The 26,915-nt window shown below is 37.7% G+C and overlaps 1 protein-coding gene across 12 annotated transcripts in view; it reads left to right on the top strand.

Annotated features, from left to right (window-relative positions):
- The window catches only part of POC5 (POC5 centriolar protein), a 32,642-nt gene extending 6,093 nt beyond the window's left edge, over positions 1–26,549 (top strand). For 6 of the 12 annotated variants that reach the window (XM_081513940.1, XM_081513932.1, XM_081513936.1 and 3 more), the window contains 10 exons: positions 3,196–3,337; positions 6,195–6,278; positions 6,558–6,763; positions 8,314–8,490; positions 10,132–10,236; positions 11,816–11,995; positions 13,311–13,464; positions 19,641–19,921; positions 23,478–23,654; positions 26,166–26,549. In XM_081513940.1, coding sequence (XP_081370066.1) covers positions 6,224–6,278; positions 6,558–6,763; positions 8,314–8,490; positions 10,132–10,236; positions 11,816–11,995; positions 13,311–13,464; positions 19,641–19,921; positions 23,478–23,654; positions 26,166–26,309 — 1,479 coding nt within the window. In that variant the 5' untranslated portion in view covers positions 3,196–3,337; positions 6,195–6,223 and the 3' untranslated portion in view covers positions 26,310–26,549. Of the gene's footprint in view, positions 1–3,195; positions 3,338–6,194; positions 6,279–6,557; positions 6,764–8,313; positions 8,491–10,131; positions 10,237–11,815; positions 11,996–13,310; positions 13,465–19,640; positions 19,926–23,477; positions 23,655–26,165 lie in introns of all 12 variants that reach the window. The other 6 variants (XR_014060559.1, XR_014060562.1, XR_014060561.1 and 3 more) reach the window with 2 other exon arrangements.
- The last annotated feature ends 366 nt before the right edge of the window (positions 26,550–26,915 follow it).

The raw sequence follows: 26,915 nt of genomic DNA, 5'->3' as shown, positions 1-26,915 counted from the left end.
AGATCTCGTGTTGTCATTTTTGTCAAGAAACAAAGCTTTATGTCAAAAGAAATCTCTATAGAGTAGAATTTTAAGAGATGGAGGGGGAAGAATCTTCTAGACATGCCAGAAATCATTTTGTGTCATTGGTTACCTGTGCTTAGAATGCCACCCTAACAGATTCTGCTTTTAGTAACCCTCAACTTATGACCCTACTGGTCCTTGACTACAGTTGAAAGCCTGTCCATATTCCATTACTGGAAACATTTAAAAATACAAATGCCAAAAATAATGTTTAAAATAACATAAAGTAACTATATGCTTTGACATATATAGTAAATATTTAACACCAAACACTTAGTACAAAAGCCCCTCATAAATCAGTATTCCCCTTAAGGGTATTTTTATTACTGTTTCCAACATGTGAATGCTTCATAAAACGGTTGATGATAAATGCTGAAGGATGGGCAGCATCCGTAGTACTTATTCACTTATAATTTCCTCTAATCATAACTCCAAAATATCAGCCAGTTTCCCTGACAACACTTGGTATTCATGGGTTCAGCTATATTTTAGGGTCACATTAGTTCCAATATTGAGGGGGGAGGCAGAATTACAAGTTTCAGTCATTACTTTAGGATTCTTTTTTACCTTAAGGCAGGTTATCTTTGACAATTAGGAAGATATTATTAAGCTCAGCTCAGTGCTCTGTGATGACCTAGAGGTGTAGAATAGAGGGGTGGGGTGAGAGGGAGGCTCAAGATGGGGGGATATATGTATACCTATGGCTGATCCATGTTTCTGTACAGCAGAAAGGAACACAACATCGTAAAGCAATTGTACTCCAATTTTAGACACAGAGAGCAGACTTATGGACATGGGATTGGCGGAGGGAAGGAAGGAGAGGGTGGGTTGTATGAAAGAGTAACATGGGAATCTATGTTACCATATGTAAAACAGATAGCCAAATGGGAGTTTGCTGTATGACTCAGGAACTCAAATTGGGGCTCTGTAGCAATTCATGGGGTCGAAAAGAGTCGGACACGACTGAGCGACTGAACTGAACTGAACTGAACTGAACAACCTTGAGAGGTGGGATGGGGAGGGAGGTGGGAAGAAGGTTTAAGAGGGAGGGGACATGGGTATACCTGGGGCTGAGTCTTGTTGATGTTTGGCAGAAACCAACACAATACTGTAAAGCAATTAACCTTCAATTAAAAATAAATTCATAAAAATAAAAAAATTATACTCTAATTTTTAAAAAAGGTACGAAAAAGAAAGATGATATTATTTATTTTTATCCTAAACTAAAAAATAACCCATTTGATCTGTGTCTGCATACATGAAATGTAAATAATTGTTTAAATGACTACTTTTTCCATTTTTTTCCCTAAAGTAAGTTAAAATATATACGTATATTGAACACTATTAATGTATACATATTTGCTGCTGCTAAGTCGCTTCAGTCGTGTCCGACTCTGTGCGACCCCATAGACGACAGCCCACCAGGCTCCCCCGTCCATGGGATTTTCCAGGCAAGAGTACTGGAGTAGGGTGCCATTGCCTTCTCCGTATACATATTTACATCCCCTTTAACTCATACTGATTGTTGTGGGAACTTAGAAATATGTGTTTGGATCTTTCTCCCTTTTCTGAGGTCAAACTAGGGAAGCCACAAGTTAAAGTCATTGACTGTCCCTTCCCCTCCATTCCTTGAGGCACAGTTTAATCCTGTGGTAATAACCTAACTGAGCAGAGCTGATGTGGCTACATCTAGTTGTTACTGCCTCCAGAGGAAGTAGATTCTAAAAAGTTAATTGATAGCAAAATACTTGGGTGTGTTTAGTTAAATATTCTTACTCACAGAAACCCATAGGGAGACAATACGGGTTGCTAATTTTCAAACACCTATACTGTATCATAATGTTCTTATTAAAGGTAGGGCTCTTTCTTTGATTTAGACAATTGCTGTTAATTCAATTCAGCATGTATTTATTGTGACATCAAGGAGGTAATTTGGAGCATCACTTAGCTCATCATCCTGATGGTGAATGAAGTAATAAGACACTTATGACTAATGAAATGATGATAATGGAATTTTCTGTATCTGAACTTTTTATGGAGAAAAATTAATATTAAATAATAGTTTAGAGTAAGACACTTCATATGCTTTTAAACCTTCCCTCAGTTCTTAATGCAAAGATGTTCTCAAGGTCCCTGCCGTAAGACTCTTAGAGGGACTTTAGCTAACTGCATGTGCAACTAAAAATCCTGCGTGCCACAGCTAAGACCCAACGCAGCCAAAATAAATAAATTAATTTAAAAAAAAAGACTCTTAGAAGTCTTAAATAGAATATATGTTGCCTCAGTGACCAGCCCCTTTTGAACAGAGACTAAGTTCCAGTACTGATAGAATTTTCTTGATTTGGCTAAACAAATACCTATCTATCTATATCAGGAAATGCCTTTTTTTAATTTTTTTTTTAACCTTGAGGAATATTCCTGTAAGGCCTACCCTTGGTGACCTGCCATTTTTTAGTCCTCTTTTCTCACGTGCCATGATGTTGCCGGCAGGTAGAGTTGAACAGGTTGACATTTGTGGTCTCTTTTTCACTTTTTTATTCTTCCTTTTCGAGTATTTCTCTTACACTCTTTCCATGGTTATATATGAAGAGAGACTCAGGGTGGTTGTAGAATTGGGTGGGGCAGGGGGGCGACAAGAGCCAAAACTACTTTTCATCCCTAGACCTTCCCACTGTAGAGTCTTTGGGAGCAGCATCATGGAACTAAATTCCAAACAGGCAGCAGCATGACTGGGTCTTTTTCTCACCTACAAGCAGTTGCCAGTTGAGAGAAGGTTCTTCTGTCTTGTAGATGCTGATAGGCTTCAGGAAACTGCCTCAGGTAATCTTTGTGTCACTGCTTTAAACTGACATGCTGAAGGAATATGGGTACTAAAGCATTATCACCAGAAGAAATTCGGGTAGGTCTATTTGTTGAATTTCTTGCTTGTTTTTAAGAAATTTCACTTACTACAAGAGAGTAAGTAAATGATGAATGAAAAACATAAATCCCAAGTACACATTTCTTTCTATTGTTTGGGCATGCTGTTTTGGAAACTGAAGTAGAGAACATCTTTGTGCCTTTACCATTCCTTTACCAGAATGTCCATTGTGACAGGGATATAATGCATTATTTTTTATTGGCTTTTCATAGGAAGAGTATGAAGAACTGCTTCGTTACGCTATAGTGACTCCAAATATTGAAGCAGGTGCTTCACAACCATCTCATTCAAAGGGAGAAGCAGTGCCAGATATTAAAATTACTACTATAATTGATGATATTCTTCAAAATCCAGGTTATGTATATTTTTCAAGATGTCCCTTAATTTAAGATGTTACTGAGCTTTTTAATTCTGTTGACTTATGATAGTGAAAATACTTCTCTAGTGCTTCTTCTCAATCAATAGTGTATAATCTGTCATCTGGGGGAGAGTTTACATTTTAATATGTTTTTCTTGGCTCTTATATGACAGTTGAATTTTTATTTGAACTTCATTTAACTATTTTATGAAAAATCATAAAATTAAAGCAAACACTGTAGCAGTTACATATCTCTTGGTGAAGTGTGTTGCATCTCTTTCAATACAATGGTTTTATGCCAAGAAACATTGGAAATGAAATGCCCAAGCCCCCAAATTAGAGATTGTCCATAGATAACCCTCAGAACCCCTTAAGTTCATGACTGCATGCTCGGACTTTGTCAGCAGTATTTATCTGGGCCTGGAGGACTGTCTGGATTATCACCATGAAGATGAACCCACCTGGGAACTGTGTTACTGACAGAACCGAGAACTAATACGAACCAGGATGTGTATTGATAGATGAGTGAGTGAAAGGTGGAGAAAGGAGGATGAAGCTCCTTTTACTATCTGTTCCTTATTCAATACAAGATCCCAAACAGCTCGCTCAAAATCAGTGTTCTTTCAAGGGGCACAGACCACCCTCCTGAATCGGCCCTGTTAATGGACAGTTATTAGCAGTAGGTAAACCCCAAAGACCCCTTCTCCGAGCACACAATGCAGCCAGCTCAGCCGCAGGCTCTCGGGCTCCTTGGGGGTCACAGCCCTGCTGTCTGTCGTTCCTCTCCCTCCATAGATGTGGAGTTTCATTGCTTCTCAGCCTACAGCACCGGATCAACAAACAGAACCAGAAGCTCAGAACATATGTATTTCTTCTCACACTGAAACATACTAGCACTGAACAGTTTCTGCCCAAATTTTGTTGATCTTCAAGAGCTATGACCCTTGGATTTATTCATTCTCTATGAGTGATCTTGACCATGTTTTAATTACATGCACTTTCTACTGAGCAAACCCAAACCCAAATGCTCCCCTACAGCAATCACTTGGGGCTTTCTAGGCGGCTCAGTGGTAGAAGGATTCGCTTGCCGATACAGGAGACATGAGTTTGATCCCTGGGTCGGGAAATCCCCTGGAGGAGGTAATGACAACCCACTCCTGTATTCTTGCTTGAAAAATCCCATGGACAGAGGAGCTTGGCAGGCTGCAGTCCCTGGGGTTGCAAAGAGTCGGACATGACTGAGTCCACATGCACACACGCAGGCAGTCATTGGGACCTAAGAATGCTGGTCTTTTCTAGCATGTACAATAGAGTCAAAGCTATGGTTTTTCCAGTAGTCATGGTGGATGTAAGAGTTGGACCATAAAGAAAGCTGAATGCCAAAGAATTGATGCTTTTAAACTGTGGTGTTGGAGAAGACTCTTGAGAGTCCCTTGGACTTCCAAGGAGACCAAACCAGTCAATCCTAAAAGAAATCAATCCTGAATATTCATTAGAAGGACATGCTGAAACTGAAGCTCCAGTACTTTGGCCACCTGATGTGAAGAGCCGACTCATTAGAAAAGACCCTGATGCTGACAGATTGAAGGCAGGAGGAAAGGGGATGACAGAGGAGGAGATGGTTGGATGGCGTCACTGACTCAATGAACATGAGTTTGAGCAAGCTCTGGGAGATGGTAAAGGACAGGGAAGCCTGGTGTGCTGCAGTCCATGAGGTCGCAGGACTGAGTGAACAACAACAATGATAGTATTTGTTTATGCTCTGCCCTTTCCAAAAAGTATTTGAGATCGAAATGCATAACATTCAGTGAATTTAGACATTCTTTTTCATACATAGACTTAGTTAGAGTGAACTTCGTAAATTTATCACCCCATTCTCTTTGCTCTTGGTATTGCCATTGCTTGGTGTAAAGAAGGTTGTGTTGAAGCTGGCAAAGTATCTAAGCCTCTCACAAAGCCATCCTTGTGAGGTTCTTTTCCAGTTTCCTTTTTGCCATGTATTGACTAAAGGTTTCTGAGGTAGAAGAAAAGAAGTTCCTATTTGGAGGGAACCAGCGTCACTTAAGTTTTAGTAGAGCTAGTGAAAAGCAGAAGACCCCAAAAATGTCCAGTGTTGTAGGACATGACACTTATACTATATTAGTATGAACTGAATGCCACTAGTGAACTGAATTCTTTTTCGCCCATATTTGTTGGGTGAATTAAACTTACTAATGATGCAGTAAGACTTTTTCAAGTCTCACAGTTTTTCCTTCCTTCTTATTCTTTGTCTTAGTGTTCCTGTCCCTAGCCTACTGTATTTTCCTTGTTCTAAAATCTTACTTATGCACAGCTACCTTCTTCAATTAGGTATGTGTGATTAGGTATTTTATATAAGACTGATTCAGTTCAGTTCAGTCACTCAGTCGTGTCCAACTCTTTGCGACCCCATGAATCGCAGCATGCCAGGCCTCCCTGTCCATCACCAACTCCCAGAGTTTACCCTAACTCATGTCCATCAAGTCGGTGATGCCATCCAGCCATCTCATCCTCTGTCGTCCCCTTCTCCTCCTGCCCTCAATCTTTCCCAGCATCAGGGTCTTTTCCAGTGAGTCAGCTCTTCACATCAGGTGGCCAAAATATTGGAGTTTCAGCTTCAACATCAGTCCTTCCCATGAATAACCAGGACTAATCTCCTTTAGGATGGACTGGTTGGATCTCCTTGCAGTCCAGGGGACTCTCAAGAGTCTTCTCCAACACCACAGTTCAAAAGTATCAATTCTTCGGTGTTCAGCTTTCTTCACAGTCCACCTCTCACATCCATATAGGACTGATTAGGTTTAATTAAAAGAAAAACCTCTTTCTTTTCATCAGGAAATAGCCCTGCAGTGAGAGAAACAAGGATGGAAGTTGGAAAAGGATGTGATTTAAATACTTCAGGTCGTTCAAAGACAGATGGTATGACTTTTCTTTAGCTTGTTTTTGTTAATATACAACATTTTGTGCTTTGGTGAATATTATCCAGGTGGTAAGGGGAATAATTTCAGCATATTACTTACTGCAAGGATTTTTAAATGCTACTATGGATAATTTGTTAAGCAATACTTTTAAAAATAATTGTATAAGATGCACAGTACACTTAAGACAGATTTAATGCATTATAATGTGTGGCATTTTTTCTTAAAACTACTAGATTAGAGCGCAGATTAGATTACTCCAATTTTTCTTTTCTTCTAGGGTCATCACCAACATCATCCCCAAGGAAGCCGCCTCACCCAGTCATGGATTTTTTCAGTTCAAATCTTTTAGTTGACTCTTCCTCGCCAGGGTCTAATTCCAGTCCTGTCGATGCCCATGAAATAATTGTGACTGATTTTCTTATTTCTGATGAAAACCTTCAAAAGATGGAAAATGTGCTTGATATCTGGAGTTCAGGTCTTAAGGTATTACAGTTGTTTAACAGTTGTTTCATATGTAATGTAGCAGTTTTGCTCGAGTCCACTGTATTCTTCATTTCTTTGAATTAAAAAGTTAAAAACAAAACAAACTGTAGTTGCCAAAGATCAGTCCAGTGTTGTAAATCTGTGCTTCTCAGTTGTTACTGTCCATATGAATCACCTGGGGATTCTGATAAACAACAACTTCTTAGTCACCCCTGGTTCAAGATGGAGCACTGCTAACAAGCTCCCAGGTGATGGTTCAGAAGCCATACAAGGAATAGCACAGTTTTAAATAGTTGCTGGAACAGCTCTGCATATTACACTGAACTTCTCCAATATTTTGAATGGCTCAGCCTATGTATGACTGAGAGAGACACTTGTTGAACCTTTCCCACATCATACCTATGACTAGTGGAATTGTCTCATTTTATATGAAGCATAAGACCCAATCTTAGCAACATATATTCATTTTATAGCTGCTTATAGCAACCACAGAGTATAACTGTTAGATTGATAAGAATTTATTTATTTTTTGGTGGTGTTAGTGATCCCTAAGTAAAACAAAGTATTCCAGAAATGGCAGTTTTTCTGCAGCTTAAAATATAGTGGAGAAAATGACAGTTTTTCTGAAACATAGTTTGAGAAAACTAAACTGAGTATTCACGTACATGGAGAAATTATGGTCATCAGAGTTTTGTGGCATCTATATTTTCTCCAGTATTTGAAACCTTAAGTTCTAGAAGTAATCTTTTAGTATAATTTTTCTCCATGGAACAGGTTTCATGCTTCTAACCATGGTGTAAGTCCATTGAGGTAGTACACCACCAACCATTTAAAGACTGTCATATGTTCAGTTAACCCTACTGTTATCCCTACTGTTTTTTGATAACATGATTATTTGGTCTTTTTACTTATGCCAGTCAGTAGGGTAAAAAGTGATCAGTCTTAGCAATTCATTGTAAGGTGCCCATTGTGGTGAATGATTTGGAGGAAGAAAGCATCAACTCTGATGGTTTCCACTATTCATCTCTGTCTAAATACCATCCCAGTCCAGTGGCTTGACTTCAGCCATGGTCCTGCATTTCCTTTTTGTCTCATCCACCTTAATATGGATATTTAAGTCCTTGACTTTTATTTGTCCTATTTATTAATGAATGAGACCTAAAAAATTTTAATGACACTTCAGTTCAGTCGCTCATTTGTGTCTGACTCTTTGCGACCGCATGGACTGCAGCACGCCAGGCCTCCTTGTCCATCACCAACTCCCGGAGTTTACCCAGACTCATATCCATTGAGTCAGTGATGCCATCCAAGGTTTCATAAAAGTAACTTAAAATGGGAGAAAAAAGTACGTCCTTAGTATGGTGTGTGAACTAAGAAGAGCTGTGGCTTGCTGAACATACAAACGTTTTCATTAGTGGATTTGTTTTTTAATAGCTCTTATGTTGAATGCTTCTTTTGAGTTTTTAGATTTTTTTTCTTAATTTCAGTGTCATTTTATGAAGCAGCATTAAGGAGCAAACTACTTAATTGTTAGTATATTTATTTTTCAGACAAACATCATATCTGAACTAAGTAAATGGAGACTGAATTTTATTGACTGGCACCGAATGGAAATGAAAAAAGAGAGAGAGAAACATGCAGCAGATTTAAAACAGCTGTGCAACCAGATCAACAGCTTGAAGGAGCTGCAGAAAACCTATGAAGTCTCCATTGGGAGAAAAGATGAGGTCTTCTTTTTCGTACTGCTTTTTTTTTTTTTTTTTTTATAAATTTATTTATTTTAGTTGGGGGCTACGTACTGCTTTTTAAGTGAGAGTCAGTAAATGTCTTCTTAGGTAGTAAATGCCAGGAACTGAGTGTTGAGATTGTACAAGATACAAAGGGAAGATCACTTCAGGAACTAGTAGAAAAGTAGATGCATAGAAATAAGATTTATTCTTCATATTAAATATGCTAGGATCATGTCATTTTATCTTGGCCACCACATTCAGTGTCCTCTAAGAGTGCTATATTGAGTGTGGGAACGCTATTTTTTTCTTCCCAATCTTTTCTTCCCACCTGCCCTAAAGAGAATGTCAGGGATCCAGCATTACCTACATTTTAAACCATCCTTTTGGAGGGGTGTAGATATCCCACATTCTATCTGTGATATGTCTTTATTCATTCATGAAGTCCTTTCTTCATTATGTTGATAAGCACGAGAGCACTGTTAGTTTTGCTTTCTGTTAGCCTCTTAAGAACTTGAGAGTAGGGTTCAAGTCTGTGCTAATCTGGGGCTTCCCAACAGCACCTTGAACAAAGCAGATGGGCAGCAAACCTATAGCTCCCCCAGGAGGATGGTGGCTTTCAGAGAAGAGGGATCCACAGCAGACACCTCAGCTACTTGTCTGCAGATGCAGCCCTCACTGTTTTAGTGAACTAGATAAGATCATGGTTATTTTTTAATACATTTTTTGAGAGTGTCATAGGATGCAATGTAAAATCAGTCATTTTACATAACTTGCTTTTTTGAAACAATGATACTAATGTCAGTCATTTTCTATATTACCCTCAAAACTGTCCTACAGTTTTAAAATATTTTATTAAATTTTTTTTCAAGGTGTATCACACAAAAAGAGTATACATGCATATCTAGTTTTTGAAAACAAAGTGAACAGCCATGTGCCACTATACAGCTTAATAGAATATTACTAGTATCTTAGAATTCCTACCCTTTTCCACTTTTGGAAATTATTTAAAGAACCATAATAAATATCTCTCAGCAAATATGCCTAATTTACTAAATCTCTTTTAATGGGCCCATTTTAGATATATATTTCAGTTATTCATTTCTTTATAAGAGAGAATATTATCTCAGGATTTAAAAGCCTTCATAGATTTTTTTTTTAAGAACAGGAATAATATCACTGAAAAAGTACATCAAAATGTAACTATTATGAGTTTGTTGAATCCGGAAAATCATTAAACATTTATTGAGGAACTTCTAATCCAAGCTATTAAAGGTACTTAGGGACTGGAAAGATATTTTAAAACTGGTCTCTGCCCTCAAGTCTAGTGAATAAAAACATTTTGTATACGTAGCAAAACTCTCAAATGTATGATGGTTTTTCTTGAATTAAATGCCAGTGATCATATTAATTTTCACACATACAAACATTTTATTGATTATTACCAGGATACACATAATGATTTCTTTCCTCTTTTGTTTCCCTTCGTTCATTGATAAGTAGTGTATTCACATGGGGAAGTTTTTTGGTCTTTTTAAAGATAATGAGGTTACCTGGATGAATACAGTAATGATCCATAAGTATTCTTTCTAACATTTTTTGATATATGAAAAAAAACATTTTACTCATTGCTGTTTACAGGTAATTTCTAGCTTGTCTCATGCCATAGGCAAGCAAAAGGAAAGGATAGAGTTGATGAGAACATTCTTCCACTGGCGAATCAACCATGTCAAATCAAGGCAGGATGTAAGTGTGAAAAACAAAAGCTGATTGATACTTATTAGACTTCTGAACTCAGAAGCATTTAGAATCATATATTAGAACTCTTGTTCAAGTCAGAGAAGGACTTATTTTTTAATAAGTCAAAAGGAATTAATTTAATGTCACTCTTATTTTAAACTTGATGTTGGTACGGTTTGGGAAAAAAATACTTGCTTTTATTTTGTAGACTTGTTGATATACATTTTCTATGTCATGGTAGGTTAAATATGGAATGTACCTGAATTACAGATGTCCTGGTGATGGAACCCCTTTAACAAGTTTGACCTCAGATTTAATTACATGAATTTATCATCTTTAGCATATCATATGCTTCCTATATTGCTTCTGCTTCTAAAATGCCTGAATATATCATCTTTAAAGAGGCAGTACTATATTTACACATTATAAAGTTACATAAATGTTTGTTGTGTAATTTGTCTCAATAAGAATTTTAAAAATCCGTGTCCATAAAGCTTTTTAAAAATTGTTCTTAGTTTATATATAGTTTAAACTTGAATATCTTTTATTTTAATTAAGTGAGCTGACTCAGTATATCAGTGTAAATATAAATTGAGAATAGTAGATTATTGTATCAGAAGTAGAAAAGTATCGAAATATATATGTATCCCACAAGAACACCAAGACTCAAGAATGTAGGGGATGGAATACATACGTGTATATATATATTTTATTTATGATAATCATGTGAGTCATGCAGTAATCTTTATGCATTTAGTTCCAAGAGAGTAATGTTTAAGGGAAAGGCTGTTACTGTCATGGAGTACGATTTCTCCTTTAAGAGTACTTCTTAGTCCTTTCCTTGTTTTTATTAATCCCAGTAGATTAAATCTACATTAAGCATATTTAAAAGAGCTATTTAAAATTGAGTCATATTTTGAAGGTTATTTATTGAGTGACATAATGCTAATATATTATGTTCAAATGTTAGTTGAAAGAGTTTAAGTTGCCATCACTTTTTGAATAAAAAAATTTTTTAAGAAAATTGGAAATGCTTCTTTAGGAGACTTTCAATTCATTGATAGAAGAATAGCATGTGTTCCTACTAGGATCAATTTGCTATAAAATATGATGGCAGAGTGTGTAAACTCATCTGCTTATGGTGGTGGCCGCCAAGCTGGCGAGAAAGGGCCATCTAGAGCCACACCACCACCCTTTCTGCCATCCAGCTCCTAGTCCTGTTCTCAGCCAGAAAGTCATCAGATTCATAACCAAGATAGCATAGGCAAGTCACTCATTTTCTTCATCTGGTTTTCTGTCTCTCCCTTCCCTTGGTGAGCTGCATAAAGCAGTGAGGTAATGGATAAGAGCTTAGGCTCTGGAGTGAGGCAAGGCTAGCTTTTCGCTCTCTGCCTGTGTGACCTGGGCATGTCGCTTAGCCTCTCTAAGCGTGTCCTCCCATCTGCACGTGAGAAGAACGTGAGTACACGGTATGAAATGATAACGCATGTACCCTGCTTACCCCACAGGGTTATGTTTTGTATTACTACTGCCAGTGTATTTACCAGTCCACTGTGTTTTAAGTTTGTGTATTACTTTCATTCAGATTTATGAAAGTAAACTAGCTGACCAGTATTTTCGGCGAACTTTGCTGAAGAAAGCCTGGAGAGGCTGGCGGGCTGTAGTACAGAAGCAGTGGAAAGAGGTGGTGGAACGAGCTTGTCAAGCCAGAGCTGAAGAAGTCTGTGTCCAGATTTCCAATGACTATGAAGCCAGAGTTGCTCTGGTAAACATTCTTTGCTTTATTTTCTCTTTGTTAAATGAAAGTAAGTTGGGTAGCCATCACTCACTGGCGAAGGAACCTGGGTCTCCAGTTTCATTCTCACTGTGGTGTGGGTTCAGATGAGACTATTGGGAAGGAGCAGTACTAAGTCAGACTTACAGACTTATTTATTCTTTTAACTAGTTATAACTTTGACCTCTGGACCTGTATAAATCTCTTGTATGTACATTTCCCTTGGAAGTGTAAATCACCCACAGATCATTACCTCTCTAAGAAAGTGTACTTTCTTAGGCTTCTTCTGGCCTTTATTTAGCTAAAAATGAAGACTAAAAAATGTTTACACCCTTGGCAGATTCACATCAATGTATGGCAGGAACCACCACCATATTGTAAAGTAGAAAGTGAAGTTGCTTAGTCGTGTCCGACGCTTTGCGACCCCATGGACTGTAGCCCGCTAGGCTCCTCCATCCATGGGATTCTCCAGGCAAGAATACTGGAGTGGGTTGCCATTTACTTCTCCAATTGTAAAGTAATTAATCTCCAATTAAAATAAATAAGTTAATTTAAAAAAAAGTTTATCCTTATGTTATTTTAAATAAACTTTTTATAAGGTTGATATAAAGCAGTTGTATATAAATTGAAGTTATTTAGACTTCTAACAATAATATAACATTGTTTCCATGGGAAAAACATTTGAGACCCAAAAAAAATGAAAAACACCATATTGAAGAATGCAGTAGGCCTCTTGAAATCAAATATTAAAAGGAAAAATTTTTTCATCATTATAATACTAAATGCTTTAAGTTTTATTATGCAAATAACTTTCTGTGATTGACAGTGACATGCAAAAAAACATCATCCCTTTAGATTTGGTCTATGGGAAAGTGTTGTGCCTAATGCCACTTTGCACTTTAAATTCTATAGATAACACTTAGCAAAAAAAAAAGAAAAGAAACCAGTTACTGTTGCTAGCAGGAAATTTTACTATCCTACATAAAATTTTATGGTAAGAAATAACACCCTTTTGTATAATTAGAATACACCAGTCCTGATTGAAGCCAGTATGAAATTCCCTTTGTTTAAACCTTGACCTCATAGTTAGGAATGAAAATGTTGTGTTGATGGAGACACTGGAGGTAAAATGCATCTTTTAAAATAATTTGAGACTCAGCAGAAGAGGTATATGCTAAAGTGATTTTAGTATTTCATACAAAAATAACTTCACAGTATAATAAGTCTGTTTTTTAAAACAATAAATGATATTCTTCCTTGTATCTCAGGTTGTTTTTCTTCTTTTTAAAAATTCTCCTGATTTTAGTTATCTGGAGCTTTGGAAAATGCAAAAGCTGATATCCAAAGAATGCAGCATGAAAAAGAGCACTTTGAAGATTCCATGAAGAAAGCTTTCATGAGGGGGGTGTGTGCGTTAAATCTTGAGGCCATGACTATATTTCAGAACAGAGGTGATACAGGTTAGTGTTTTATTTAAGATTCTCTGCCTACTTTCAAAAAGGATTTGAGGAGATTTCAGTGATTGGTGTGGTCTGCAGTACTAATTTTCTTATCCAGTATCTTATCCAAACACTGTTTTCAATATCATAATGTTATATCCAGTTTTAAATCTGCCATGGAAATTCTCTCAGTCGTGGTTACTTACAGTATCTTATATCTGATCCAGTAAACAGTTAACTATTTTAGGCTCAATGTTATAATAATGCTTTGAATATATAACATTATTTTAAAGCTCTTTTAACTATAAGTGTAAAATTTCTGTTTTTTTCTAAGTAGCCAAATGCCTTGGACTGTTTTGTTGATTAAATATTTCTTTTCTATTCATGGTTTCCCGTTTTTATTTTTAAAAAAATGCTTGTCTTCCAGTATAAGAGAGGCCTCAACTAAAACTCATTTCAACAAATATAAATATAGGCCTATCTATAGAAGTCAACTAAAATAATTCTGTGTGAAGAAAAGTCCATGTATTGGCTTGGATCTGAATGGTTCTTATCATCTGCATGACATAGAACAACTTTGCCACCAATTTACAATGAGGCCTATTTTGCTCACTGGGTTTTAGAAAACTAAAATTTCTTCTGTGAACAAAGAAGATAATATAAATCTTCATTACCTGCTTTATAGCGGGTTCTTGTGAAAATGCAATGAAATACAATTGCAAGCACTTTAAAAGATAAAAAACACTAATGTGTAAGAGGATAGTAATGATGTAATTGTTGCAGTCTTAAGTCAGCCTCATAAACTTAATGTATATAAATATGTGAACATTTTTGCAGTATTTTTAAATCCTGCTTGAAAATCAGATTATTCATCAGTGACACAATTTTATTTTGTAACATCATTAATACGATTTCAGTCCTGTGAACAACTTGTCTGTGCTTGTTATGCCCTCATTTTCAAAGCATCAACAAATATTTTTTATTTCAAATGTGTGTGCTGTGGATGGTGGTGAGTTCAGGCAAGTTGTTTTCTTTCTGAAGCAGTCGTGGTGTGTGGCTCCCAGACAAGTTAGAGGGTCTCATAGATAGACCCTCCAGGCTGAATGCTTTATCTTGCTGATACCCAAATGAGTACTTGATTTCTCCAACAAGTGGTCTTTTAATTGAGTAGTAATGCTGAAAACAAATGTACCATCTCCAGCGATTGAAGAGTATGCTTTCAGTTGTTAATTGTTAGCAAGTTGAATATATTAAGTTGAAGAATTTAATTATCTACTTATAACAACAGGTACTGGGTTTCACAAGTGCAGTGAGAACTTCTAATCATTAGAACTTGCTACCTTCGATTACAAGAAGTCTATTTAACATAACCTACTTAAGGTTGTGAATTGACTTAGGATACAATGTTTTACCATCTTAATATATTTACCATCTTAAATTTTTAAATTCAAATACAGCAATGTCTCCTACCAGCAAATATCCATAGCAAGATTTGGAGCAAATGTATTCTGATCATTATACAGTGTGACTTATTTTGTTCCTGTTGCTTTTAAGTCTATTGTCACCTGTAGCTAATGCCAGGTTCTGGAATCTAAGAGGTTTTGAGTGGCCTTGTGCTTTATTATAAAAATGGAAGAAGAAGATGACAGGAATAGTAAGACCCACATCAGCAGTACATGCTAGTATTGATGAAGCTACCAAAGGCAAAATTGCATTGTAATCTAAAGCTGGACTTGCTCTGTGATACTTAAGTCTTGTGGCATTTTAATAACAGCTATTAAAATAGAATTTTATAATTCACCAGAGAAAAAATTATTCCTGGTCCCCTGAAGATAATTGTTTTTTTATAATTTTTAAAATTTCTTCCAGTTATTTGCAACCATAATCCTCAGTTCAGTTCAGTCGCTCAGTCGTGTCCGACTCTTTGCGACCCCATGAATTGCAGCACGCCAGGCCTCCCTGTCCATCACCAACTCCCAGAGTTTACCCAAACCCATGTCCATTGAGTCAGTGATGCCATCCAACCATCTCATCCTCTGTCGTCCCCTTCTCCTCCTGCCCCCAATCCTTCCCAGCATTAGGGTCTTTTCCAGTGAGTCAGCTCTTCGCATGAGGTGGCCAAAGTGTTGGAGTTTCAGCTTCAACATCAGTCCTTCCAGTGAACACCCAGGACTGATCTCCTTTAGGATGGATTGATTGGATCGCTTGCAGTCCAAGGGACTCTCAAGAGTCTTCTCCAACACCACAGTTCAAAAGCATCAATTCTGCGGTGCTCAGCTTTCTTCACTGTCCAACTCTCACATCCATACATGACCACTGGAAAAACCATAGCCTTGACTAGACGGACTTTTGTTGGCAAAGTAATGTCTCTGCTTTTAAATATGCTGTCTAGGTTGGCCATAACCTTCTTCCAAGGAGTAAGCATCTTTTAATTTCATGGCTGCAATCACCATCAGCAGTGATTTTGGAGCCCAAAAAAATAAAGTCTGACACTGTTTCCCCATCTATTTGCCATGAAGCAACGGGACCAGATGCCGTGATCTTAGTTTTCTGAACGTTGAACTTTAAGCCAACTTTTTCACTCTCCTCTTTCACTTTCATCTAGAAGCTCTTTAGTTCTTCTTCACTTTCTGCCATAAGGGTGGTATCATCTGCATATCTGAGGTTCTTGATATTTCTCCCGGCAATCTTGATTCCAGCTTGTGTTTCTTCCAGCCCAGCGTTTCTCATGATGTACTCTGCATAGAAGTTAAATAAGCAGGGTGACAATATACAGCCTTGACGTACTCCTTTTCCTATTTGGAACCAGTCTATTGTTCCATGTCCACTTCTAACTGTTGCTTCCTGACCTGCATACAGGTTTCTCAAGAGATAGGTCAGATGGTCTGGTATTCCCATCTCTTTCAGAATTTTCCACAGTTTATTGTGATCCACACAGTCAAAGGCTTTGGCATAGTCAATAAAGCAGAAATAGATGTTTTTCTGGAACTCTCTTGCTTTTTCGATGATCCAGCGGATATTGGCAATTTGATCTCTGGTTCCTCTGCCTTTTCTAAAACCAGCTTGAACATCTGGAAGTTCACGGTTCACGTATTGCTGAAGCCTGGCTTGGAGAATTTTGAGCATTACTTTACTAGCATGTGAGATGAGTGCAATTGTGCGGTAGTTTGAGTATTCTTTGGCATTGCCTTTCTTTGGGATTGGAATGAAAACTGACCTTTTCCAGTCCTGTGGCCACTGCTGAGTTTTCCAAATTTGCTGGCATATTGAGTGCAGCACTTTCACAGCATCACACCGTAATCCTCAATGCATCTTATATTGTACAGTGTCCTAATAAATCTTATAGTTCAGACAGAAGTTTCTGTGAGGTAGACAAAATGTGACAATACAAATGGCCTTTAAAAGGATACCTGCCAATTTTTAAAGTAGTTTTAGGAACAGTAGAAAAATACTTTCCAGCTGAAAAATGTGTCCAGTTAAAGTTAGAATAATTGCAATACTGGTTCCGTACCTGATAAGTCTGCCACCCACCTAAAAGTAGACAATCAGAATCACTTTCTATGAAAAACATGTTAAAATTCAGTGTGTATGTGTGTTTTCAAAGCAAAAGCAGTATTTTTATATTGAATTAGTCTCTTCAAATTATTTCAAAGGACCTAGGCATTATAATCCTCATTAAACTTCGTTAATGAAGTAACTATTGCTCAATTTTATATAAAGATATTCTTAAGACAGGAACTTACATAGTAGCCCAAATTTCTAGATGGAAAGAGGACAACATAGAAAACCATTTAAACATAGGGTAACATAATGCCCTCTATTCAAATATTCTGAAACATCTCAGTGACTGAATATTGAAATCCTCACCCTGATGGTTGATATCAGGTATATATGGGCTTCCCTGGTGTCTCAGATGGTAAAGAATCCGCCTGTGATGCAGGAGATCTGGGTTCATTTCCTGAGTCGGGAAGATCCCCTGGAGAAGAGAATGGCTACCTACTCCAGTATCCTTTCCTGGAGAATCCATGCACTGAGGAGCCTGGCAGCCTACAGTTCATGGGGTCACAAAGAGTCGGACATGACTGAGTGACTGAGCACGCACCCATCAGTTCAGTTCAGTTCAGTCACTCAGTTGTGTCCAACTCTTTGCGACCCCATGAACCGCAGCACGCCAGGCCTCCCTGTCCATCACTAACTCCCTAAGTCCACCTAAACCCGTATCAGTGATACCATCCAGCCATCTCATCCTCTGTCGTCCCCTTCTCCTCCTGCCCTCAGTCTTTCCCAGCATCAGGGTCTTTTCCAATGAGTCAGCTCTTTGCATCAGATGGCCAAAATATTGGAGTTTCAGCTTCAACATCAGTCCTTCCAATGAACACACCCAGGACTGATCTCCTTTAGGATGGACTGGTTGGATCTCCTTGCAGTCCAAGGGACTCTCAAGAGTCTTCTCCAACACCACAGTTCAAAAGCATCAGTTCTTCGGCACTCAGCTTTCTTTATAGTCCAACTCTCACATCCATACATGACCACTGGAAAAACCATAGCCTTGACTAGATGGACCTTTGTTGGCAAAGTAATGTCTCTGCTTGTTAATATGCTGTCTAGGTTGGTCATAACTTTCCTTACAAGGAGCAAGCGTCTTTTAATTTCATGGCTGCAGTCACCATCTGCGGTGATTTTGGAGCCCAGAAGAATAAAGTCAACCACTGTTTCCACTGTTTCCCCATCTATCTGCCATGAAGTGATGGGACCGGATGCCATGATCTTAGTTTTCTGAATGTTGAGCTTTAAGCCAACTTTTTCACTCTCCACTTTCACCCTTATCAAAAGGCTCTTTAGTTCTTCTTCGCTTTCTGCCATAAGGGTGGTGTCATCTGCATATCTGAGGTTATTGATATTTCTCCCGGCAATCTTGATTCCAGCACGCATGCATATACAGTCTCAAATGGAAATTTTAACCGAATCCTCATACTGAGAGGGAAAAATCTAGAATAGGGCCCTTCATCGTAGCTTCTGGAAGCTGACATTTTATATTTCTTTGATCTAAGATTAAGTTTCAGTTTTGAGAAAAGGTTACTAGATATGTGTCACTAAAATCAGTTAAGTGTACAAATATGCTCTTAATTCATGACATATAATCTGCCTGCAAGAATTCATTTCTTCTGCAGTATCAAAAGTAAAGATTTTAGTGTTACAGACTGATTTATTACTGTTTGCTGAAAAAATCAAGAATTAAAAATACATTGGTTTTTAAACCCCAAGTTGTGAGTGACAGTGATGTATCAGTGTTGGTTAATCGATTGTAACAAATGTATCACTGCTGCTGCTGCTGCTGGTAAGTCGCTCCAGTCATGTCAGACTCTGTGCGACCCCATAGACGGCAGCCCAGCAGGCTCTTCCGTCCCTCGGATTCTCCAGGCAAGAACACTGGAGTGGGTTGCCATTTCCTTCTCCAGTGCATGAAAGGGAAAAGTGAAAGTGAAGTCACTCAGTCGTGTCCGACTCCTAGTGACCCCATGGACTGTAGCCTACCAGGCTCCTCCGTCCATGGGATTTTCCAGCCAAGAGTACTGGAGTGGGGTGCCATTGCCTTCTCCAAATGTGTCACTATGGTGCATAATACCCATTGTAGGGGAGGTTGTGGGTATGTGGCAACAGGGAGTATATGGGAACTCTCTGTACTTTTCACTCAGAACCTAAAATGTCTCTAAACATTGTTTATTAAAAAAAAAATTCATTGGTCTGTTAGAATAGGAGCAATAGATGGTAAATGAAGAGGGTATGGTGATTATCAGAAAATTATTCTAAAGATCTAATACCACACCATTTATCAGGATAGTTGTATGAAATAATGGAAAGAACATAAATCCTTAGGCACAGTGTGACCGTATTATTGTAGTAGTTGTAAGGTCCCAGGTGAGTACCTTTTTTTTTCCACATAAAAGCAAATCACTCATTAACTCTCATGTGTTAAAGGAAGTGGTCTGAAGTCTGTAACGGTTAATGCTGACATTAACCAGTTAACACTGACATACTGTATTCACTGAACCCTATTAACATATCCAGTGATGACACATTTCTGTATTTCTGTGGGACCAAATTTTAGCTATGACGGATTTTCCTTGTTGGGAAGGTAAAAGTAATCTTAACTTGAAAACGTGTTAATGGAATTAATGTGTGGTTTCTGGGAACAGATTTCACGACCAATAAAAGGGAAGAGTATGGTCCTGGTGTTCAAGGAAAAGAGCCTCCTTCTGCTCCTTTGGATGCTTCCGGCCCTCCGGTGCCCTCGGCGGGCGCAGTGCCGCCATCCCCACCAGCAGCGGCCCTCGGAGCACCCTGCGCGGCTGCCTTTGCCTCAGCGGCTTCCGTCACCTCTGCCGGTGCCACTTCCGCTTCCTCAGCCCACCTCCCCGTTTCTGCTCCCCATGGCGCTGGACTGATCGCTACAGCTTCTGCTGCACAGGAAGAAATGGTCAGTACAGTTAATGCAGGTGCCTGTGCTGGGAAAAGGGTTCCAAACTTGTTTGTAAGGTGGATATTTTGAACTCAGAACATATTTTCCCATGGAGGAAAAAAGGTCTAAATGGTCTTTAGGCCAATCCACAGAAAATAGTTAATATACAAATAACTAAAACATTAATTTATAGTGAAAATAATACCTGACAATTCTATTACAGTAGTGATAATTAAACAAAAATGAAGAACGTTTTAATTTTAAAGGAAAGAAAGTTTCAAGGGTTTAGGAGGCTAATGGCTCTTCTGTATATTTTCTGTTCATCTCTTTTGTGTTAGTCACTCGGTTGTGTTCGACTCTTTGCAATTCCCATGGACTGTAGCCCGCCAGACTCCTATGTCCATGGGATTCTCCAGGCAAGAATACTGGAGTGGGTAGCCATGCCTTCTCCAGGGAATCTTCTGGACCCAGGGATCAAACCTGGGTCTCCCACATTGCAGGCAGATTCTTTACTGTCTGAGCCACCAGGGAGGCCTTCGCTCTTCATGGAAGCAGATACTAATGCTACTCTGTATTGACTCCATCTTAATTTGATTAGGTTTTAAGTTTTCATTTATAATTGGAGTGAAGATAGCAATTGTTTTTCCTAAAGTCACTAGCTGCTAATAGAGGGGTCCATAGAGGGGGAAGAGTACTGAAGGAGGATGGAGTATTTGTGGAAGAATTTACCTGAAGTCCAAGTAATCAAGCTGTTTATCTGCACATCATGGTTCTGACTTCCTGGCCTACTGTTGTTAAACCTGTATTCTTCAGTGTCTCAAAGGGCACAAGGATACTGGCCAAGTTTATCAGACTCAACTCTGCAGGGCTTTTTTAAAAAAACCATGTGCCCTTCTTCCCTACTCTGGCTTGGATCTGGCACAAAGGCTTCTATAAAGGCTCTATAAAGCTTCTATAAAGGTACTGGGATTATTCTGATTTGCTTGTCTCCCTCTCTTCCCTGACCCTAACCACTTACATGAAAGGAAGAAAGATGGCCGAGTAGGTTTTAGATCTTAAAAGAGTTACATTGGAGGTGCCGTAGTGCTAGGCAGCTCTCTGTAGCTAAGGGAACATATTCAGTCAACTGGATAATTAGTCATCTGAAGTATTGCTGCTGACTTGAATTTCTGCCTTTTGGAAGCTACTAACTTTAGGGGGAAATTTTTAAAATCTGCTATTTTTGCAAATCTCAACATATTTTTGCTCCTCATTCAAAGAGGCTTAAAAAAATATATGACTTAAGAGAAATTTGAATGTGTCGGGGAGTTTTGATATAGAAAGACACTAAAATTCTACTGGCATGTGTTCAGCTGTGTTTGTTTTTCATGATTACACATTTTGAAGTGAGATCCTATACTAATGATCTCATTTAAATAAACATGGTGGTTTGTCATTCATATGCATATCCAGATAACACACAGAGCTAGATTTTTCAAAATTCCCATCTAAAATAGGACTACACGTACATTTGTACATCTGGGTTTGTATCTGAATCTGAATGTGTGTAGGAAGAACCCAATGAATGAGTCTATTTACCACCCTTTTTTGTTACTTTCTGAAACAGTTTGGTCACCTGAGATAATTTTGAAGTCTCTGAAACCTAAAAAACAATATTAGGTAGGCCTTTTTCTTCCCCCATCCCTCCAACGACATTCTGCTCCTTCAGAACAGCCACGCATTCCATTTCAGTGGTGTAAGTACAGCCTTTAGAGAGAAAGGAGAATGACAAGTTAACTAATCTGTAAGTATCATGCTAGTTTTCTTCCTTTTCTATTTAATTAAATACTCAGTTCAGTCGCTCAGTCGTGTCTGACTCTCTGCCACCCAATGGACTGCAGCAGGCCAGGCTTCCCTGTCCATCACCAACTCCTGGAGCTTATTCAAACTCATGTCCATCAAGTCAGTGATGCCATCCAACCATCTCATCCTCTAAATTAAAGACTCAGATTTACCTCAAATACGTCTTCTTGCTTTTGGAAAGAACCATAATGACAAAAGCAGAAACAAATACATTACTTGGATTACTTACCTTATGTGAAACCATTGTTGCTGGACATAGGAAAAGAAGAGAGATTTGTGATCCAGGACTGGCTGTCTTTCTCTTCATTTGAATCACAGAAATTTCCTTTCCTTCCAAAACTTTTGTCTAGTCTTCCTCAATATTTCCAGGAGCTAAAAGCAGGTGTGTGTAGAAAGTAAACTGCAGAGTATCAGGAGACAAATAACTGAAGAAGGGAGGAATATCATTCTAGTGAAAGAATGTCTTCATCTGTAAAATTATTTCATTTCTGTAGACATCATCAGTGTGTTAAAATATCAGAATTTCATGATGAAAATAATTTTCAAAAAATATATGTGCTGCCTTTGACAGCACATATTACTGAACATGTGCTGTTTAGCAAATGTACTATTGTAGTTCACAAAGTTGAACAATAGATGGCACTTTACTTTTTATAACTCCAGTTGAAATAATTGAAGATTTTTAATTGGATTTTTAAGCTGTTTAGTAAGGTTTTTCTTCACTCTTCATCTGAACAGAAAATGAAAGGCTAGCATTAGTCAGCTGGGGCTGCTCTCCCTGTTTCATAAATGAGGAAATTGAGGGCTAGGGAGAATAACTTGCCAGTGGACACAGTTACTAATGCAGTTTGAATTCAGAGTTTGAAAATCTGGCTTCAGAGCCCTGTACTCTTGAGCAATAATCTGCATTGTTTCCATGTCAGATATTGAAATACAAATATTGGAGTTTTCCAAATATGCCATTTCCCTTTTTTCTTACTCCTTTTGATTTTTGCCCAGCTGATGGGATTAGTTGATCATGAAAAAAGAACGAGTACATGTATGTGTTACTCCTGGTGTAAATGTAACCTTTCTGGAGTATTGTCCAACTGTAGGAAACAAAAGCTGTAAAACCTGGCATTACCTTTTGATATGATCATCCCATTTTTTGCAGTACGCTGCAAATAACTCTCAAAGGAAAAGGAAACTCCAGGAATTCCCTGGTCCAGTGGTTGGGATTCCGTGCTTTCACTGCTGAGGGACCGGGTTCCATCCTTGGTCGGGTAACTAAGATCCCACAAGCCACATAGTGCGACACCTCCCCCCTCCCCCAAAAAAAACCTATTCGTGAAGAAAAATTATATTAACAATGCCATAAGGAAAAGGGGAAGACACAAAAGCATATGTGTAATGGCGGGTAATTTATCCGTAAGGGTCAGTTCATTAAACAGATTAGTGGTTCTGAAGAATAGGGATTGTTTGGGAAGGGAGATGGATATGACTCTAAAGAGAGGACAGTGTGAGGGAGAGCCTTGTGATGATGGAACAGTTGTGTGTCTTGATTGCAGTGATAGTTATAGAAATCCACACATAATAAAGTGACATAGAACTATACCCAGGCATCCATGCCAGTACCAACTTCCTGGTTTTTTAAAAAAATTAAGTGCCTGTGTATTTTCTTTTTAAGTTGCAGAAGCAAAAGTACCATAAACTTTGCCATAGATTTTCTACCAACCGGACATTTCTTTTACAGTATGGGCCCAGGGTTGTGACATCAGCGCAACAGAAAGCTGGAAGAACGATCACGGCCCGGGTCACAGGGAGATGTGATTTTGCTTCAAAAAACAGAATCAGTAGCAGTTTAGCCATAATGGGAGTTTCTCCTCCCATGAGCTCCGTTGTTGTGGAAAAACATCATCCGGTCACAGTGGTGAGTCTGCCTTTGGTAACTTTTTGTCAAGAAAACCTTTTTCCTGAGAGTTGATAGACTAATGAGCACTTAAATGCCATGTTGAGGAGAAGATAAAAATCTATGATGACTGCTACTTGTTCTGCCTTTACTATTATTACAGTCTTTATATCAGTTATTATTACATCTGCTTTATATATATACCTTTCTTGTTTTAAGAGATTAATTTCAGAACCTTTGATTCTTCTCAGTTGTATGCTGTGTGCATGTTAGTCGCTCAGTCGTGTCCGACTCTTTGCAGTCCCATTGACTGTAGCCCACCAGGCTCCTCTGTCCATGCAATTTTCCAGGCAAGAATACTGGAGTGGGTTGCCATTCCTTCTCCAGGTTATCTTCCTGACCCAGGAATCGAACCCAGGTCTCCTGCGTTGTGGGCAGATGGTTTACCATCTGAGCCACTAGGGAATGAGGGTAGGGGCTCATCCGGGATAATATAAAAATTATCAGATACAAAAAGTAATCCAGTGTGTTGATGGCCAAAAGGGTAAAATATATAAATGATTTCTCAATAATTTTTTAAAAAAGACAAAAACTGTTTACTCATTAACTGCTATCCATATAGCATATTTTTTACCCTAAGAAAAACTTACCTACTTTTATGGTATTTAATTTTTGCTCCTTTTTTTTTTGGAAGTCTTCTTCCTACTTTTTCAAATATAATTGTCAACATATTTCTAACTTGGGAAAAAAATCAGGTTGCAATAAATTCATGTGATATAAAGAAAAGTACATGGAATTTAAGCAAAAATAAACAAGAAAACCTGAGTTAATGCCTTAGTTTTGCTACTTACTACCTTTGTGATCATATACAAACCAAAAAATATTTGAGCCTCCATTTTTTTTCATGTGTAAAACAGGAGCAGTAAGAGCACTTAGCTCTTAGAGTTAACTGTCAGGATTCAGGATTAAATGAGGTAATATGAAAATTAAATGAGATGTATAAAGGCACTTTGTAAACTGTAAAGCCATAAGCGAGTTTAATAAAAAATTACTAGAGAAGGACACATGGGATATCTTATGTTATTTCTTACAATCATACATGAATCAACAATTATCTCAAAAAGTTTAATTTCTAAAAGTTATGAGAACACATCCCTAAAGAGAAACAAGGATTGATTTTATTATAAAAGAAAATGCCCTCTGTATAAACTTTCAGTTTTAAACAACATTCCCATCTACTTAATATGTCAAAAAGATGTAGGGAATGATTGTAAATCCTTTTCTTTGTGAATACTAGATTGTTGCTAGATGATTAAGTCAAAAGAAGCTGGATTGATTGTTTAAATTTAGCCTCAGGTAAAGTGCAACAGTGAAGCTGCAGACTGAGATGGAAGTACCAAGTCCAGACTGAAAACGTGGAGGGTGGAGAATCATCTTAGCCTCTGTAGGTTGGACAGACTTTGAAAGGCCTTAGATGACTTCTCTACATATTTTTGAAAATGTGAGCTTAGTTATCAAAGATGAGAGGAAATGAACTCATTTCTGTTTTTATCAGCACATAGGATGTTTATAAAGAAATGGAGGAGAGAGACTGTCCATTTGTAAGATAAGATGTAAAGAGAGCACATGTGTTTATTTTTAATTCTGACATACTGTGGTTTTATACTGATTGGAGTGATACTTTACAGAAAAAGAACCAAGAAACTAAAGACTTAAAACCCCTGTTTGATATTTATCTCTCTAACTGCCTTTTGTTTATTGAGTATGTCCAAAGACTCTTCAGTAATTGGCCATGAATTAAATAGCCATAAACTGCTTCCGTTATTACCTGCTTTGGATTGTGTAACAGGCACAGTGGCAGTCCTCTGTACTATTTTTCATTTTATTCCAGGATCCCAGGAACTAGAACTATCAGAAACACTTACTAATAAACCATTCTCCAGATTTCTGACACTGGAGCTCCATCTGCTGGATAATTGCTTGCCCCTAAGGCTACTTGGTTCTATGCTATGTTTTGTAGACACGATGCCAGTGGTGCCATGGTCTGTTTCTGCAGTTATCTTGCCCATCATCCCTAAGGAGAAATAGCGCTTTTGTTATGGTCAGATCAAGTGGTTAGCAACTAAAATTTCATGCCATTTGCACGAATCTCTTCCATTTGTAGCGGTTATCCAGTTATTTATGTACAAAGAAACATTTATATAAAATACTTTAAGAAAGGAGGTTATTTTTTATTTCTTTAAAGAGGAACTCTAATTAAATGGAATCTGACATGAGTATCTTTGTTTCAAGAGGTTTTGTCCATTTCCTAAGCAAAAGCTGTATCATAGAGCTTTTGAGATGCACAGTGAATGTTTTGATTTGATATGTATAATTTTACATCAAGTATTTTAAAGATGGCTTTCCTAAATGGAAGACTCTAATAGGAATCTACATGTACTAATGTTTGTTGGGTTAAACTGTAGATAATGAAATAATATTTAGTATGTATAATTTTATGGAATTGTTTAAAGTATATTTTTGCTTTTTCAGCAAACCATTCCTCAAGCTACTGCAGCAAAATATCCGCGGACCATTCACCCTGAAGGTAGCACCTCAGCTTCCAGGTCTCTTGGAACCAGATCAACTCACACTCAGTCTCTCACAAGCATTCAGTCCATAAAAGTGGTTGAGTAAAATGAATATGTTCATATAGAGGTCTTTTAATTCTTCTGGCTTTACCAAGAATTAGATAGAAGTCTTTAGTTTTTAAAATTTCATATTCTTAGAACATCATGGATATATCACATTCATTTTTTCAAAGTTACAAGAGACTTTTGCAAGCTCTACCATCCTTTGTAACTATATGTAGAATTATTTTAATGTTATTTTTTATTTAAGCAATTAAGTAAAACTTTTTTTAAATTAAAAAAGAAACTGGACTTAATATTTTTAATAGGTTCAATGTAGCACTGATTATATCAAAGTATATAAATCCTGTTTTTGTAAAAGGCTTAATCATTTCCAGTGTTACCAAGTAAACTTTGAGAGAGAACTTGATTTTAAAAAATTATTTATACTAATAGAGACTAAAGTATTATTTGAAAATTTAATACCACAAAGTTTGTGACTTTAGTATATTAGTCCTCATTTTTCTAGGATTCTGACAATTAGAAATAGGGGGAAATAGCAATACCTTTGAATAAAACTTTTAATGTTAAAAGAGGAAAAACATTTTACTAGCACAAAAGCAGAGTCACAGAAACATCAAAAAGAAGTTTCCTAGTAGAATGATCCTATTTC

Source organism: Giraffa tippelskirchi, chromosome 7, assembly GCF_054371585.1.
Source record: "Giraffa tippelskirchi isolate mGirTip1 chromosome 7, T2T-mGirTip1v1.2.pri, whole genome shotgun sequence".
Taxonomy (NCBI): domain Eukaryota; kingdom Metazoa; phylum Chordata; class Mammalia; order Artiodactyla; family Giraffidae; genus Giraffa; species Giraffa tippelskirchi.
The sequence above is the reverse complement of the archived record's forward strand: the minus strand, read 5'-3'. Positions and strand labels throughout refer to the sequence as shown.